Source organism: Hylobates moloch, unplaced genomic scaffold (assembly GCF_009828535.3).
Source record: "Hylobates moloch isolate HMO894 unplaced genomic scaffold, HMol_V3 SCAFFOLD_33, whole genome shotgun sequence".
NCBI lineage: Eukaryota > Metazoa > Chordata > Mammalia > Primates > Hylobatidae > Hylobates > Hylobates moloch.
In genome coordinates this window covers 2,839,121-2,856,939 of record NW_026652308.1, presented here as the reverse complement: position 1 = coordinate 2,856,939, position 17,819 = coordinate 2,839,121, and the positions used below count along the sequence as shown (strand labels likewise).

At 46.9% G+C, this 17,819-nt stretch overlaps 1 protein-coding gene and 1 pseudogene across 2 annotated transcripts in view; both read left to right on the top strand.

Moving 5' to 3' along the window:
* The window catches only part of LOC116463304 (CREB-regulated transcription coactivator 3), a 115,992-nt gene extending 99,246 nt beyond the window's left edge, over positions 1–16,746 (top strand). The window contains exons 11-15 of one of the 2 annotated variants that reach the window (XM_032146338.2): positions 991–1,289; positions 9,878–10,078; positions 10,167–10,247; positions 12,534–12,636; positions 13,389–16,746. In XM_032146338.2, the coding sequence (XP_032002229.1) occupies positions 991–1,289; positions 9,878–10,078; positions 10,167–10,247; positions 12,534–12,636; positions 13,389–13,594 (890 nt within the window). In that variant the 3' untranslated portion in view covers positions 13,595–16,746. Of the gene's footprint in view, positions 1–990; positions 1,290–9,877; positions 10,079–10,166; positions 10,248–12,533; positions 12,637–13,385 lie in introns of both variants that reach the window. The other variant, XM_032146337.2, reaches the window with a different exon arrangement.
* On the top strand, positions 5,588–6,953 carry LOC116463305 (10 kDa heat shock protein, mitochondrial-like; annotated as a pseudogene).
* Positions 16,747–17,819: the final 1,073 nt, after the last annotated feature.

Below are 17,819 nucleotides of genomic sequence, written 5' to 3'. Positions count from 1 at the left end.
GATAATAATTAATTTTGCCAGCTGCTGGATTTTTGTCATTTCTTCCTTTTCATAATTTTTATCACTTAAATTTTTTGTCAACACAAAACAACACATAGTTCTGCTCACCCCAACTGCTAGTACAAGAAAGATGGGCTGAAGGTTAAAACATAGGTATTGCCAGTTGAGATACACACAGCAGCAGCAGCCAAATAATTGATTCATTGGGCGAACCTGCTCCATGCCAGGCCCTGTGCCAGGTGCTGAGGATCCAGCAGGGCATAGGACAGGATCCCCAGCTTCTCGGAGCTCATGCCCTAGCAGCCTATGCTGTAAAAATCTCTCTCCCAAATTTCCTTGCTCATGATAAAATTCACCCCTGTCCTCCAAATAAAGCACCAGCAAAAACTTCCTTTTCCCTGAGTTGGAATAGACTGTGACGAACAATTTCCTGGGAACCAGAAAATCAAAGAGGGACCCTGGGGTGGGAGATACAGGGAAGTGTCCCTTCCTATGACTCTCTGGTGTGCTAAGGGTAATTAAAGACCACCGAGACAGCTCCCCAAGGGCCAGGACTTGCCGTGAAAGGATGTTCTCCAAAGGTAGTGGGGGATGCAGGCAGTGTGCTTGGGACAGAGACCTTCAGGGGCTCTAAACAGAATTTGTTGTACAGCCCTAGGGTCCTTTCCCGGGGTCTGGGCCGAGCACCTGGAACATTTGCCTCTGCTACCACCCGGGTTACCTAGTTTTGCTCACCTCGGGGTTGTTGAGATGATCTCCCTCCTCATGGGAAAACATCATTCTCGTCTTGGTGGCCCATCTCTGTTAGTGCAGGGGCATCTTTTCCTTGCCATTGGTGCATTGGATGCAGTCCCTGTAGGAGAGCGTCCAGGGGCTCCTTTACCTACAGAATCATCGTCGCATGTGACAGTAGACAGTTTTCTTTCATTTTTGGAATACAAAAGATTTGGTCTGAAATTATAAGTAACTTGTGAATTTGTTGTCTTCCAGGTCTCCAGAGTTCTCGGAGTAACCCCTCCATCCAAGCCACACTCAATAAGACTGTGCTTTCCTCTTCCTTAAATAACCACCCACAGACATCTGTTCCCAACGCATCTGCTCTTCACCCTTCACTCCGTCTGTTTTCCCTTAGCAACCCATCTCTTTCCACCACAAACCTGAGTGGCCCGTCTCGGCGTCGGCAGCCTCCCGTCAGCCCTCTCACGCTTTCTCCTGGCCCCGAAGCACATCAAGGTTTTAGCAGACAGCTGTCTTCAACCAGCCCACTGGCCCCATATCCTACCTCCCAGGTAAGCACACACAGACAGACCAGCCACTACAGTGAAACAGACTGCAAGATATAGGAAGTGCATTCCTCCTCTTTACTATTTTGGGTTACACTCGTTATTACACCAAGCAGCCATGAGGTCTCAAGTGCAGTCTCTTCGCTCTTATATGTGAAATCAGAGCAGAAGTGTCAATAATGCAGAATGAATTCATGATTTTCTTTTCTTTTTTTGAGAAAGGGTCTCACACTGTTGCCCAGGCTGGAGTGCAGAAGAACAATCGCAGCTCACTGCAGCCTCACCTCCCGGGCTCAAGCAATCTTCTCACCTTAGTCTTCGGAGTAGCTGGGACCACAGGCATGCACCACCATACCTGACTAATTTTTTGATTTTTTTTGTAGAGACAAGGTCTCAATATGTTGCCCAAGCTGGTCTCAAATGCCTGGGCTCAAGCCATCCTCCCAGCGTGGCCTCCCAAAGTGCTGGGATTACAGGCATGAGCCACTGCACCCAGCCTAATTAATGATTTTCTATTATAATAATAGCAGATTTGCTGTGTCGATTATTCTTTAAGCAAATGTTGAACAATCTATAGTCACTAATTCACAAACTTGGGGTTGAGAGGAACGGTAGGATATAGAGAATGCCATCCAGATAAGTCTAAGGCAACTAAGGGAAACCAGGTTAGGATTTCAAAGTTGGCATGGAAAATCAGTCATTGACTCTATAAGTACATTAAGCCATAGGGGAAAGCCAAAGAAAACATTTAATACCTTCTTGAAGCTTTGATAGTGAATTAGACCTCCTCCCTAATTGTCTACAGATTTGAGAAACAATACTTTCATTGTTCATGAAATACTAAGTATGTTGAGGATTATATCTCTTATAAGGATGAAAAGAAGTCTGTTGAGAAAGAGGCACATTTAAAAGTCACACACCCATACAAAAAAATGGAAAAATTAGCTGGGTGTGGTGGCACATGCCTGTAGTCCCAGCTACTCCAGAGCGGAGGTGGGAGGCTCGCTTGAGCCCAGGAAGTCGAGGCTGCAGTGAGTCAAGGTAGCCTCACTGCACTGTAGCCAGGCGACAGAGTGAGACCCTGTCTCAAAAGGAAAGAAAAGCCCATTGTAGAAACACAGGGGTTGAAACGTCCTATAAATTCTAAGCTCAGAGGTGGTTCTCCTTACCGTAGTCATCGAGGAATGTATTTTTAACCTTTGGTCACATCCTCTGTCTATTATAGCATCATTAACTACTCACCACCTCGCCATAAATTAATAATGATTTAGAAGGAAGAGTTGACAGAACACAACAGAGAGAGGATCTTGTTATTAGTTACTCTTTACCAATTACTAGCTGTGGCATCTTGATTGTATGAGTAATCTCTTTTGGGCAAGGGTGAGAGGACATTTCATAATTTTTAAGTCTCACTCTGTCGCCCAAGTTGGAGCACAATTGCACGATCACGGCTCCCTGCAGCCTTGAATTGCTGGGCCCAGGCGATCCTCCTGCCTCAGCTGGGATTCTTCAAGTAAATGTGACTACAGGCCCATGTCACCACACCCAGCTAATTTTTTAAATTTTTTTTGTAGAAACAGGGTCTCCCTGGGCTGGGTATGTGCCTCATACCTATAATCCTAGCACTTTGGGAGTCCAAGGCAGATGGATCACTTGAGGGCAGGAGTTTGAGACCAGCCTGGTCAACATGACAAAACTCCATCTCTACTAAAAATATAAAAATTAACTGGGCATGGTGGCACACGCCTGTAATCCCACCTACTCGGGATGCTGCGACATGAGAATTGCTTGCACCCTGGAGATGGAAGTTTGCATTGAGCCAGGATTGCACCACTGCACTCCAACCTGGGCAACAGAGTTACTCTGTCTCAAAAAAAAAAAAAAAAAAAAATAGAATTAAAAAAGAAAAGAAACAGGGTCTCCCTATATTTTCCAGGCTGGTCTTAAACTCCTGGGCCCAAGTGATCCTCCCGCCTCAGCCTCCCAAAGGGCTGGAATTAGCCAGTGTGCCTTGTGCCAGGCATGAGCCACTGTGCCCTGCCATAATTTTTATTTTTTACATTTTTTTTTAGAGGCAGCGTTTCACTCTGTCACCCAGGCTCGAGTGCAGTGGCACGATCACAGCTCACTGCAGCCTTGAACTCCGTGAGCTCAGGTGATCCTCCCACCTTAACCTCCCAAGTACTTAGGACTACAGGTGTACGCCATCATACCCGACTAATTTTTGTATATTTTTTTTGTAGAGATGGGGTTTCACCATATTGCCCAGGCTAGTCCATAATTATTGTTTTCGTGGTTCTTATGTTATTGAATTGCCTTTAATTTTATTTTGCAAGATTATTTTATAAGATCTAAAAGTATTCTTGCTTTTTAGCTACATTTTAAGGAGACTGTATGGCCAGAGTGTCCCCTTTCAGATGTGTTTTTAATTTGTTTAATATTTAGATTTTTAAAAAATGAATGTTGCTGGACACAGTGGTTCTGACTGTAATCCCAGCTACTCAGGAGGCAGAGGCTGGAGGATTGCTTGAGGCCCAGAGTTCAAGACCAGCCTTGGCAACTCAGTGACACCCTATCTCTTAAAAAAAAGGAAATTTTAAAAAGTGAGTGTTATTCATGCACATAGTTCAAAAAGTCAAATAGTTCTAAAGGACTTGTTATAGAAAAACAGTTGTCTTTCTCCCTCACTGTTAGGCATATTTCTCACTGCCTAGAGATGGCTACTGTCAGCCATTTTAGCTAATCTCTTTGGTATAACCATATTATTATTATTATTATTATTATTTTGAGACAGAGTCTTGCTCTGTCGCCCAGGCTGGGGTGCAGTGGTGCGATCTCAACTCACTGAAACCTCCGCCTCCCAGGTTCAAGCGATTCTCGGGCCTCAGCTTCCCAAGTAGCTGGGACTATAGGCGTCTGCCACGACGCCTGGCTAATTTTTGTATTTTTAGTAGAGACGGGGTTTCACCATGTTAGCCAGGCTGGTTTCGAATTCCTGACCTCAGGCAGTCTCCCCGCCTCGGCCTCCCAAAGTGCTGGATTACAGGCATGAGCCACCTCACCCGGCCTAACCATGTTGTTTGATGCTTTTTTGGTTCTACATTTTTGGTGTTAGGCATTATCTAATGACATCCTACCAATGAAGATTAGAATTTAGTTCTCTTTCCACTCTCCCCCAAACTCCACCACACACATATGTGCGCACATGTGCGCGCATGCACACACACACAATTTCCTACCCACCCTCCTCATTTATTACAATTTTGGTTAGAGCAATACTCAATATTTAGTGTTTTTATAGTTATAATGTAGTCAGAGTTGACATACAGTATACTATGAAACTAGAAAATGAGAATTTTTTTTTCCTCCTGGAAGTTAATGTCTTTTTTTGTGAGCCTGGTTATCTATATATATGACTAATTCAGTCCCCAACTCTTGGAGTTGGGCAGATCTCCTCTCAATACATTCAAAACTAAATTCTCCAGTAGCTCTACAGGAAAGTGTGCCTGTGACTTTGTGTGACTTAAAATGTCTTTATTTGATCTGCCATTTAATTATTATTTGGCCGAATATAGAATTCTAAATTTGAAATAATTTTCCCTTGGAGTCTATTGCCTATTCATTTCTAAGTTGCTATTGAGAAATCCAGTGCCATTTGGACTCTTCACACTTTGCATGGAATCCCCGGCTCTGCCCCAGGCTTGTGAGATCTTTTTGTCCCAAGTGTTCTGAAACTTCAAGATAATGTGGCTTGGCGTGAGCCTGCATATTTGGTGGGTTCCTTCAATCTGGAAACTCACAGCCTTCATTTCTGGGAAATGTTCTTTATTTCTTCAATGATTTCTTCCCTACAGTTTTCTCTGTTCTTTCTCTCTGGAACTCTACGAATGTTGACTATCCTGGACTTTCCTCTATTTTCTCTCTCTCGTCTTTTCCTTCTCTTTGGTTGCTTCCTTGTTTGTTTTGCTTTGCTTTCTGGAAGAGTGTCTCAGTTTTATCTTCCACCCCTTCTGTTAAGTTTTCCATTTCCGCTCTCATTTTTAAATTGCTATGAGTTCTTTTTTGTTCTCTGAGTCTTCCTTTTTAATAGCATCATACTTATTCCACAGATGCAATATCATCTTTTATCTCTCTGAGATTTTTAGTGGTCTTTTTTTTCAAATTTATCTTTATTTTCTATAATAGAATTTTTCTAAATTGCATAAAAGTAGAGAACATTAATACAAGTCCTCCTATACCCATCATTTAGCCTCAACAATTAACATTGTTTTTTTTTTTGTTTGTTTTTTTTTTTTGGGACGGAGTCTTGCTCTGTTGCCCAGGCTGGAGTGCAGTGGTGTGATCTCGGCTCACTGTAACCTCCGCCATCCAGGTTCAAACCATTCTCCTGGCCTCAGCCTCCCAAATAGCTGGGACTACAAGTGCACACCACCACACCTGGCTAATTTTTGTAATTTTTAGTAGAGACGGGGTTTCACCATGTTGGCCACACTGGTCTTGAACTCCTGACCTCAGGTGATCCACCCACCTCAGCCTCCCAAAGTCTGAGATTACAGGTGTGAGCCACCACGCCAGCCTTGTTATCTTGTTTCATCCATACCCTGCTTTTAAAAATTGTAGATATTTCAATATGTATCTCTAATAGATAAGGATTTTCTTAGTAGCCTAAATATTTTCATGCTGATTTTGCTTTTTCACAACTACTTCTTCCTGCACACATCTTTCCAAGATTGTGTGTGTCTGCTTTGGCCTCTGACTTTCATGGCAGATGGTTTCCTCAGGGCCTGGTGATCCTCAGTGCTCTGCTTATGTTTAAGAACAGGACACTGAGGGGCTCTCTCCTTGTGGCTCTACACTAGAGCAGAGTATGAGTCTGAGGTGAAGGGAGTCATGGCAGGACAAGCGTTTAGAAAGTATCTTCTACTCACTCTTTGACTGAGTATTGGTTGGAAGGAGTGCTGCTGAAACTGTAACCAAAGGAGGCATTTTGCTTCCAGAAAAATCTCAAGGAAAAGTATTGTAAGCAACAGTAGTCGCTGTTGGATCGGGTTCTAAAGGTAAGGGTGGAGAGATTCAACCAGTTAGTGTGAAAGTTGGAGATAAAGTTCTTCTCCCAGAATATGGAGGCACCAAAGTAGTTCTAGATGACAAGGATTATTTCCTATTTAGAGATGGTGACATTCTTGGAAAGTACATAGACTGAAATAAGTCACTGTCGAAATGGCATCAATGTGAAGCTGCCCATTCCACTGAAGTTCTGAAATCTTTCATCATGTAAATAATTTCCATATTTCTCTTTTATAATAAACTAATGATAACTAATGACATCCAGTGTCTCCAAAATTGTTTCCTTGTACTGATATAAACATTTCCAACTAAAAATATGTAAATGAGAAAAAATAAGGACACTGAGAAGCTGGCTGGCAGCTCTGTGTATGTGGGCAGGCCTGCTGAGTGTGGTCTTCATTGTAGAATGATCTAGCTTGGTCATTTCCTTGGGAAACTTCTGGTGTCATAAGTTTTACGTTCTTCTCTGGACAGGCGTGGTGGCTCACACCTGTAATCTCAGCACTTTGGAAGGCCAAGGCAGGAGGATCACCTGAGGTCAGGAGTTCGAGACCAGCCTGGCCAACATAGTGAAACCCCGTCTCTACTAAAAATACAAAAATTAGCCAGGCATGTTAGCATGCTCCTTAGCATGCTGAGGCAGGAGAATTGCTTGAACCCAGGAGGTGGAGGTTGCAGTGAGCCAAGATCATGCCACTGCACTCCAGCTTGGGTGACAGAGCAAGACTCTGTCTCCAAAAAAAAAGACTTTCTCTCTTCAGGCCTTGTCAGGTTCCCTAAAGGACACTCTTCCAATGTCACACCCTCAGCATATCTGGATTCCAGCATCCTGAGAGCCAGGTTGGGAAAGAAAGGTGGAGATCTTAAGATTCGATCGTGAAATTTCTTCTACAGAATAAAATACCTAGGAATCCAGCTTACAAGGGAAGTGAAGGACCTTTTCAAGGAGAACTACAAACCACTGCTCAATGAAATCAAAGAGGATACAAACAAATGGAAGAACATTCCATGCTCATGGGTAGGAAGAATCAATATCGTGAAAATGGCCATACTGCCCAAGGTAATTTATAGATTCAATGCCATCCCCATCAAGCTACCAATGATTTTCTTCACAGAATTGGAAAAAACTACTTTAAAGTTCATATGGAACCAAAAAAGAGCCCGCATTGCCAAGTCAATCCTAAGCCAAAAGAACAAAGCTGGAGGGATCACACTACCCGACTTCAAACTATACTACAAGGCTACAGTAACCAAAACAGCATGGTACTGGTACCAAAACAGAGATATAGACCAATGGAACAAAACAGAGCCCTCAGAAATAATGCCACATATCTACAACCATCTGATCTTTGACAAACCTGACAAAAACAAGAAATAGGGGAACGATTCCCTATTTAATAAATGGTGCTGGGAAAACTAGCTAGCCATATGTAGAAAGCTGAAACTGGATCCCTTCCTTACACCTTATACAAAAGTTAATTCAAGATGGATGAAAGACTTAAATGTTAGACCTAAAACCATAAAAACCCTAGAAGAAAACATAGGCAATACCATTCAGGACATAAGCATGGGCAAGAACTTCATGTCTAAAACACCAAAAGCAATGGCAACAAAAGCCAAAATTAACAAATGGGATCTAATTAAAGAGCTTCTGCACAGCAAAAGAAACTACCATCAGAGTGAACAGGCAACCTACAGAATGGGGGAAAATTTTTGCAATCCACTCATCTGACAAAGGGCTAATATCCAGAATCTACAATGAACTCAAACAAATTTACAAGAAAAAAAACAACCCCATCAAAAAGTGGGCAAAGGATATGAACAGACACTTCTCAAAAGAAGACATTTATGCAGCCAAAAGACACATGAAAAAATGCTCATCATCACTGGCCATCAGAGAAATGCAAATCAAAACCACAATGAGATACCGTCTCACACCAGTTAGAATGGCGATCATTAAAAAGTCAGGAAACAACAGGTGCTGGAGAGGATGTGGAGAAATGGGAACACTTTTACACTGTTGGTGGGACTGTAAACTAGTTCAACCATTGTGGAAGTCAGTGTGGCGATTCCTTAGGCATCTTAAACTAGAAATACCATTTGACCCAGCCATCCCATTACTGGGTATATACCCAAAGGATTATAAATCATGCTGCTATAAAGACACATGCACACGTATGTTTATAGCGGCACTATTCACTATTCACAATAGCAAAGACTTGGAACCAAGCCAGATGTCCAACAATGATAGACTGGGTTAAGAAAATGTGGCACATATACACCATGGAATACTCTGCAGCCATAAAAAAGGATGAGTTCATGTCCTTTGTAGGGACATGGATGAAGCTGGAAACCATCATTCTGAGCAAACTATCTTAAGGACAAAAAACCAAACACTGCATGTTCTCACTCATAGGTGGGAATTGAACAATGAGAACACATGGACACAGGATGGGGAACATCACACACCAGGGCCTGTTGTGGGGTGGGGGAAGTGGGGAGGGATAGCATTAGGAGATATACCTAATGCTAAAGGACGAGTTAATGGGTGCAGCACACCAACATGGCACATGTATACATATGTAACTAACCTGCACGTTGTGCACATGTACCCTAGAACTTAAAGTAAAATAAAAAAAAAAAAAAGAAATTTCTTCTAAATCCTGTGTTTTAGTAAAGTGCCTCACCTTCTAATATCCAGAGACCCTTAGTTTTATTATCTCGGGAGTAGAACCTTCCAGTCTCCTGGCAGGCGGGCAGGGTGGTGGGGGCCAGTGCGCAGAAGCACATTCAAGGCAAGGGCTCTGCAGGTTCAACTGCCCCTTACACAAACTTTGACCAGAACCTCCTGGTTTTAGCTTCACCCCCTGCTCCCTGCTGTCCCCAGTCCCAGAGCCCTGTGGGGATTGAGTGCTGTCAGTGAGATTGCCTCCTGGTTTTTCCTCACTGCCAGCTTAGCATCGGGTTTTCTCAGCTCTGCTAAGCCAGTTACCACCGGGCCATCTGCTTCTCATTTTCCAGCTTTTGTTGCCATTTTCTTCTCTCCCGTTATCTTTCTCCTCGTGTTATTTGTTGTCATTTAGTGTTCTGTGCTGTTGTTTAGTGTTATTTATTAATGCTTATTGCGTGTTAATGTTGTTGTAGTATCTTGTTTTAACAGGATTTGGGGATGGCAGAGCTAAGGGCCTTTTTCAATCTTCCACTTTTAACTAGAAGACACGGCTATAAAAAAACAAAACAAAACATGATTTTCACGGAGAAAACTGAAAGGAAATTGGTTAAATTGGCTGTTTTCTTGTTTAGTTCTTTTAAGACAATAGAACTTGTCATTGAATGGAACGTGCTTTGTGGGGAAGTAAAATTTGAGATATGCTTTGAAGGAAGAGAAACGGGCTTCTCACAGCATTGCACAGAACACCGCGGTGAGGAAAATCTCAGGCTTCCTCTCACTGACATTTCCTAATCCTAGAGGACTTCACGCCAGAAACGCAGAACCTCGTTAGTGGCTTTGTGTGTTTGTTTTGCAGATGGTGTCCTCAGACCGAAGCCAACTTTCCTTCCTGCCCACAGAAGCTCAAGCCCAGGTGTCCCCGCCACCCCCTTACCCTGCACCCCAGGAGCTCACCCAGCCCCTCCTGCAGCAGCCCCGCGCCCCTGAGGCCCCTGCCCAGCAGCCCCAGGCAGCCTCCTCACTGCCACAGTCAGACTTTCAGCTTCTCCCGGCCCAGGTGAGTCCTGGCAGGAGCGTTGGTGAGGAGGGAATGCTTGTTTTGCTCTGAGTTCCAAGCTAAATGGTCCTCTCCTTATTCCCTGAAGGGCTCATCTTTGACCAACTTCTTCCCAGATGTGGGTTTTGACCAGCAGTCCATGAGGCCAGGCCCTGCCTTTCCTCAACAGGTGGGTGATCGCCCCTGCCTTCCCCTCCCTTGGTGCATAAACTGTACCATTTAGGTTGTTCATTGTGTAGAACTCAGAACCAAGCAGACCAGACATGCCACTTCCCTGGTTCTGGATGTATTCTGTGGCTAGAAGAGCCTTTCATCTTCTTTGGCCCTAAAATGCTGGCTCTGGCTGCCTTATTTAGTATCAGGCTTCAGCAGAGGAACTGTTGGAACAATTGGCAGGAGACTTTTGATGACGCTCTCGTTGTAGAACTGTAAAATCATGAACACTGGAAGGGACACAGCACCCACCTCCTCAGCGCCCTCATGGTGAAACTGAGGCATAGGGAGTGTGGCGCCTGCTCCCACCGCAGAGTCAGAAGGTGGCGCCGCATTTTGCCTGCACCCAGGCTGGTGCAGCCAGCACAGTGTGTGGCCTCCTGGGGAGAGCTCAGTCCTGGAGAGTGAGGGGAGTTCGTTCCGTAAGGTATTTTCAACTCGGCCACTTTCTTTTACAGTTTAGTTTCTCCCTAACATTGACTATTTTTAATATTCTAGATTTTATAGTATTCAATGGTATTCAGTAAAGTATGGACTGGGCCCTCCAATGGATTAAGGAGGGGAAGAAGGGTTGAACAGTTCCAGAACTTTTTTTTTTTTTGAGACAGAGTCTCACTCTGTCACCTAGGCTGGAGTGCTGTGGCGTGATGTCGGCTTGCTGCAACCTCCACCTCCTGGGTTCAAGCGATTCTCATGTCTCAGACTTCTGAGTAATTGGGGTTACAGGTGTGGACCCCTACACCTGGCTAAATTTTATATTTTTAGTAGAGACGGGGTTTCACTATGTTGACCAGGCTAGTCTTGAACTCCTGACCTCAAGTGATCCACCCGCCTTGGCCTCCCAAAGTGCTGGGATTACAGGTATGAGCCACTGCGCCTGGCCAAGAACTTAATAACAATAAAATAGCCGGGCGCGGTGGCTCACGCCTGTAATCCCAGCACTTTGGGAAGCTGAGGTGGGCGGATCATGAGGTCAGGAGATCGAGACCGTCTTGGCTAACATGGTGAAACCCTGTCTCTACTAAAAAATACAAAAAAAATTAGCCGGGCGTGGTGGTGGGCACCTGTAGTCCCAGCTACTCGAGAGACTGAGGCAGGAGAATGGCGTGAAGCTGGAAGGCAGAACTTGCAGTGAGCCAAGATCGTGCCACTGCACTCCAGCCTGGACGACAAAGCAAGACTCCGTCTCAAAATAAATAAATAAAATAATAATAATAAAAACATTAAGAGAGCTGTTTCCTAAGCAGGCCGCAGATGAACATTGTGGCAAGAACCAACCCTCCTTGCCTCCGTTTCCTAAAGAGCCATTTTAGTCTAGGTGGGAATCAGTGTCTCCCTGAAAAATGATAGAAACTTCTTTTGAGACATTTTTTTCAAATGGCTTAGAAAATTAATTTCAGGAAAGGAACCTAAAATTGGTCCCAGTTATAACCAGTCCTCACAGAGGCTTTCTCATAGGGAAGAGCTTGCCTGAGTTTCCTTCTTCTGAGTGTGAAAAGGAAAGGCTTCTACTTTCTCAGTTTTCTAGAAACCAGGGAAGAGGCCAGGTGCAGTGGCTCACACCCATGATCCCAGCACTTTGGGAGGCCGAGGCCGGTGGCTTGCTTGAACTCAGGAGTTTGAAACCAGCCTGAGTAAAATGCAGCAAGACCCTGTCTCTACAAAAACTACAAAAATTAGCCAGTCATGGTAGCATGTGGTCCCAGCTATTTGGGAGGCTGAGGTGGACGGATCGCTTGAGCCTGGGAGCTGGAGGTTTCAGTGAGCCGAGATGGCACCATTGCACTCCAGCCTGGGCAACAGAGACCCTATCTTTAAAAAAAAAAAAAAAAGGAAGAAAGCAACCAAGGAAGAAAAGAGTCCATACTTCCTTGGTTATAGACAGCGCCTTTGAAGGGTTCCCACAGAAGGCAGTTTGCAAAGGCCTTGGTGAGGCTGGGGAGAGGTGTCTGAGGGGCCACAGAAACCATGAGCATGGGTGTCTCTTGGGATGGTTTAGTGGGCTGGGCAAAAGTCACCACGCTGTGGACCTCAGGGACCCCTCCTCCACCCCAGCGTCTGCCTGCCTGACAAGAATACTGTGCATACATTACCACAAGAGCAAAGCACTCTGGGATCCTGGAAAGAAGGGAATATGTATTAGTTTGCAAGTCAGGTTTTGCTCTGGGAGCACATTGCAATACTCACTTCCTCCTTGGAAACAGAGGTGTGGCCTTCCTCACGTGACCTTTGATGCTTCCAGGTGCCTCTGGTGCAACAAGGTTCCCGAGAACTGCAGGACTCTTTTCATTTGAGACCAAGCCCGTATTCCAACTGCGGGAGTCTCCCAAACACCATCCTGACAGGTGAGCGAGCCACCCCTCAGCTTCTTTACTGCTTTTACATTGTTGTGTGTTTAGGAACCTTCATAAGATAGTTTAAACAACATAATATTATATAAAGCAAAACGCGAACGTTCCCTGGGTCGACTTGACTTTTTGAGATGCAGGTGTCCAGCCTCAGAGACCGTGACACAGGGCAGTGGGCCTGGTAGTCAAAGCCTTTTCTGAAAGATGTCATCTGGCTCGGTGCGGTGGCTCATGCCTGTAATCCCAGCACTTTGGGAGGCCGAGGTGGGCGGATCATGCGGTCAGGAGATCGAGACCATTCTGGCTAACACGGCAAAACCCCGTCTCTCCTAAAAAATACAAAAAAAGATTAGCTGGGCATGGTGGCGGGCGCCTGTAGTCTCAGCTACTCAGGAGGCTGAGGCAGGAGAATGGCGTGAACCCGGGAGGTGGAGCTTGCAGTGAGCCGAGATTGTGCCACTGTACTCCAGCCTGGGCGACAGAGCAAGACTCTGTCTCAAAAAAAAAAAAAAAAATTTCATCTTAGGTGACTGATGACTGTTCAAAAGGAAAAAACCTGCAAAAATTGGGAGTTGTGCAACTGACTGACAAGAATGTAGATTCCAGGGCAAGAACTGTGGGCTTGGGGGTGGTCAGGATGTGTGGGATAGCAGTTTAGGGGACTGTCATCAGCTGGGTTTGCTTAGTAGCCTGGAGCCCTCACACCTCCTAACCGCACTGTTTTCCCCTCTGGCCACTCCTTTCAGAAGACTCCAGCACCAGCCTGTTCAAAGACCTCAACAGCGCGCTGGCAGGCCTGCCTGAGGTCAGCCTGAACGTGGACACTCCATTTCCACTGGAAGAGGAGCTGCAGATTGAACCCCTGAGCCTGGACGGACTCAACATGTTAAGTGACTCCAGCATGGGCCTGCTGGACCCCTCTGTTGAAGAGACGTTTCGAGCTGACAGACTGTGAACAGAAGGCAGTGGAACAGAAGAATGTTTTTCTGCAGTAGCCAAAATAGAATGGAATAGAATGGAGCCAGCTGACACCGCGGGCTTTCGTTATCTTGACATAGAAGGAAGCAATGCCACGGCTCCAGGCTTTCAGATGAGGTCCCATCTCAGACACTGTGGCTTCCTCCAGATCACACAGCTTCGTACTGCCTCTCCCGCCTGTGGCCAAAGTCGTGTTGCAGCAGGCCGGCTGCTTGGAGCTTCCCATGAACTGGGAAGCTCATCTCCACTGCATCTTTTTACTGGCCATCCAGTCGGTCGATGTGTAAGAGTAGGAAATACTGTGTCACTGGAGGCCCCTGCAGCATCGTGTAGTGCTCAGAACCACTGATCTCCGTCCACACCCAAGGCGGGCCCGGAGTGGGAGGCTCAGCCCCGGGCGGCAGCACCGGAGAGGGCACCTCGATGCCTCCTCTGACCTGACCCGGAGGGCGAGGCCCTCCAGCAGGGGACATTCCCAGGCTGAGTGGCCCCCACGGCTCTCTCCCACGCCTGAATTACATGAAGTTTTTACCACAAGTCCGAGGGCAGGCTTGAGTTAGGCAGACTGAAGGCTAATTTTCATTTTCTCCCAGTTGGTTTCTGCTGCTTCAGAAAAGTACACCTTTTCCTTATGGACCAGAGGAAGAGGAAGACCATTTTATCAGTCACTGAAAAGAGGCCCCTGGCACTGATGAGCCTGAAGAGAACTGTGCTCCTTCTCGGGGGGTGGGGAAGGACGACAGGGACTGCAGGTGTCTCACACTCAGTGGCCTCCAGACAAGCACAGACCTCCCCACTAAGAGCAGCCAGAGGGAGCTGCTGAGGTCGTAACCACACTCACTGAGCTTCCCTATCCCTCCCCAGAGCTGTGTCTCTGTGGGCTGGGAGTTTAATGTCACCCCCCTAGATCTTCGGCTCCTTGAGGGCAGGGACAGTGCCTTATTCATTGTTGAACCCGTAGCACCTAACATGTGCGTGGCAGCACGCTCGTGTGTGGGAGTGAGTGCTGCAGAACCATGTGTGCAGCGCATGATGAATGAGTGCGTCCGCTGTGCCGTAAGGCAGGCTCACCTGTAGCTATCCCCCTTCCCTGCCAGATCTTCTCAGAGCTTTAGCTTTTCTAGCACTCGTGCCTATGGTGAAGCATGCACTTTAATATGCTTTTAACACTAGGTGACCAAATCACAGTGAAGCCGGGCACTGCATTCTCCTTGGGCTCCACACAGGTGGGTGGGAGCTGTCTTCTGAGTACATCTGGAAGGGCTGAGCAGGTGAGGGCCCTGAGGGACCCTGGCTAGGCCCCACCCAGGAAGATCTTCCTTCTCAGATCCATGTTTGGCTCTAAATTGCTTCAAGTAGAGATTCATTCTTTGAGGTTGAAAAAATAGTTTATAGTAAAATGAAGGCCTAATTCATGGAACCATCATTAGTCATTAATATCTTCTCAAAATAGATGGACCAGATTTCCACCACCGCCTGCCTCCTCTAACTTGGGTGAAGCCAGTAGGTTTGAAGGGGGCAGAACACTGCAGGGGAGGGGTCTAGGCTGTGAGAGGACAGGGTGGAGAAGAGGAGAACCCTGAAGGAGAGACAGAAGATGCCAGGACCTTTGCTTGGACAGCCATTGCCCTTCCAGGAAACCCTGGAGTGTACTGAGGGTTGCTGGACTGCCCCACCCAGAGGAGCAAGGCTGTACAATGAGGGTCTGAATCTGGCACACCTGTCCCTTATGTAAAAGTCGTCGTCACAAGACCCTGGGCTGGTTAGCCTCTCCAGACCTCATTCCATTTGTCTTCTGACCTTGCCTCTCATCTTTAAAATAACCCTCATGGGTGCCCCTCCACCTTCCTTTGGAATCCAAGTATTCCTGTTTCACATTTGCCCCAAATCTTGGCTGTGGAATTGGGAAATAAACCAGAGTCCTCCTCGCGTGACTTCCAGCTCAGGAAGGGCTGCTGGCCTGCCCTTGCCAGCCCTGTTCCCAGTTACACTTTCAGATCCCTTTGTGCTCAGGATCTCAGAGGGGGTGGCTTTTTGTTAAAGAGCCTTTAGTCGCAATGCTACCCAGCACCCCAGTGTTCCAAAAGAAGCCAGCTCCTGTGTCAAAGGGCTCCCAAACCTAATCTCACTCAACAGGGGATGGTGCTGATGTTACAAGAGTTGTGTTTTTATAAAACAGAGGTCTCAGCATAGTCACTCTTCACATAGTGCCTTACCCGTGGGTATCGTCATATCCGGGTCCCAGTTCAGTTTGTCTGCACAGCAGCCACCCTGCCAGGCAACAGGACACCCCAAGATCTACACAGTGAACCCTACTGCCCCACAGGCGTTCTCCAGGTGACTTGTGAAAACACGCCTCTAGGGGGAGTGATTGGGGGGCGTACACCGGGGGCAATATGGTTCAGCACTGAATTCAATTTGTCCTTAGGTCTATGAGTCTGATCTTTTCTTGTGAAAGGTTTTGGGCATCATACAACCCACTCTGCCTAGAAGGTGTGGAGGACTCACCACAGGCAGGGTCGCCCTGGCCCACAGCACGTGAGCCTGCACTCACTGCGGCCTTTGTAACAACACCAGTTGTGGTCCTCAGCATTTGAAGCAGCTGCATACTTCAGAGTAAACTATTTTTCAATATTTAGTTTTGTCACAAGAAATCGACCATTGTACTACTCACTTATAGCAGTTAAACAGCATAGAACTAAAAACCTGTCTGCATTTCCATTTTTTCTTTCTGTATGGTTGTGGGTTTTAGGACATAGGGCGTTAGGAGAAGGGTTTCTTGATCATGTCATGAATTCTCCTTTGTCCTGTTTCTCCTATTTCATTTCTCCTCCGCCTGCTGTATATTACCTGAGCTGGTGTTGGATCTTCAAGTCCATATGCGTATTTGCAGACCTTTCCCATTCCCACTCTTGTTGGCTCTTCTGATTTATGCACAGATGGTTCCCAGCATGTGTCCAGTGCTTCGTGGATGGGACCATCCCAGCAACTAATCAGATTTCCTGCCAGTGTCCTAACCCCCAGGGCACCCTGTTCAACCATATTTAAAGATTGGAATTTGTATAAAGTTGCTTCCAAGTTTTATAATGCATCATTTTACATCTTTCGTAATTAAAAGCAGCACAATGAGGTTGTCTCTGCATTTGGTGGTTTTTCTTCACTTGGGTGAGGGGTTGGTGGGGAGCCTTGCTCTCACCGCCTCCTGCACGGCTCAGCCTGCAGCTAGGATTTGGAGCCTTGGCAAGGCAGGCCCTGTACCGGCTGCGGGTCAGGCCTTCTTGTTATACGTGGAGGGGCACTCAGTGCCCTTAGCTGGAGGCAGCTGCCCCCGCAGCCAGCACCCCCTCCACACCCCTGCCCACCGCCCTTCCTCCACCAGATGCTCTGTCCTGGGTTGGCCTCTAGCCCTGTCCCTTCCCCAGACCCCCATCCCAGCAGGGTTCAACGCGAACAGCCACATCCAGCACTTGTCATAAAGGTGACTGTCCTGAAATCTTACTTGGAAATCCTGTTTCTGACTGTAACTTCCTGAGCCCCCATTTCCGCTCTGGTCTATACACACTCTGTTCTTTGACCCACTGAGAATTCTTCCCTGTCCCCTCTTTCTCAGCCTGCCCGTCCTCTCTTATCTTCCCTTGCTTCTGCCCGGGCCCACCTGGCTCGTGGCCTCCGTGACACCCTCAGGTCCCTTCTCCTGCCACCACGCCACTCCTCCTCCTCAAGACCTGCCACCACATCACTGGGGCTGAGCTTTCTGTTGCTGGGAGCCCTGCGGGAAGAACCAGCACTTCCAGGCTGTGCTGACCCAACCCTCTCCTGCAGCCTGGGGCAACCACGCCCTCCTCTCCTCAAGGCTCATCAGACCACCTGAGGCCTTCTTGCCTCCCATCCAGGCCACCTGGGCCAGCTCCCTCCATGTCCCACCTGCTCCCCATTCCGTCCCATGGCCCGTCGCGCCTTCCCCAACATCCCTATGCCTTACGAGGTCCTGTTTCCATGTCAACCTGACCTTCCCCAAGGACTTGCTGATGTTCTAGGGCCTTCTACTTAGCCCTCTCTGATGGCGCCTCCCCATCAGCCTGTGAAGATGCCCAGTCTCCTTCCTCAGAACAAACAGAAAACTCTCCTTTCCCCGCCGGCTACCCCTCATGCCACAGCCCTGTGTCCTGCCTCTCCTGGAGGGGCACTCCTGCTCAGCTTCC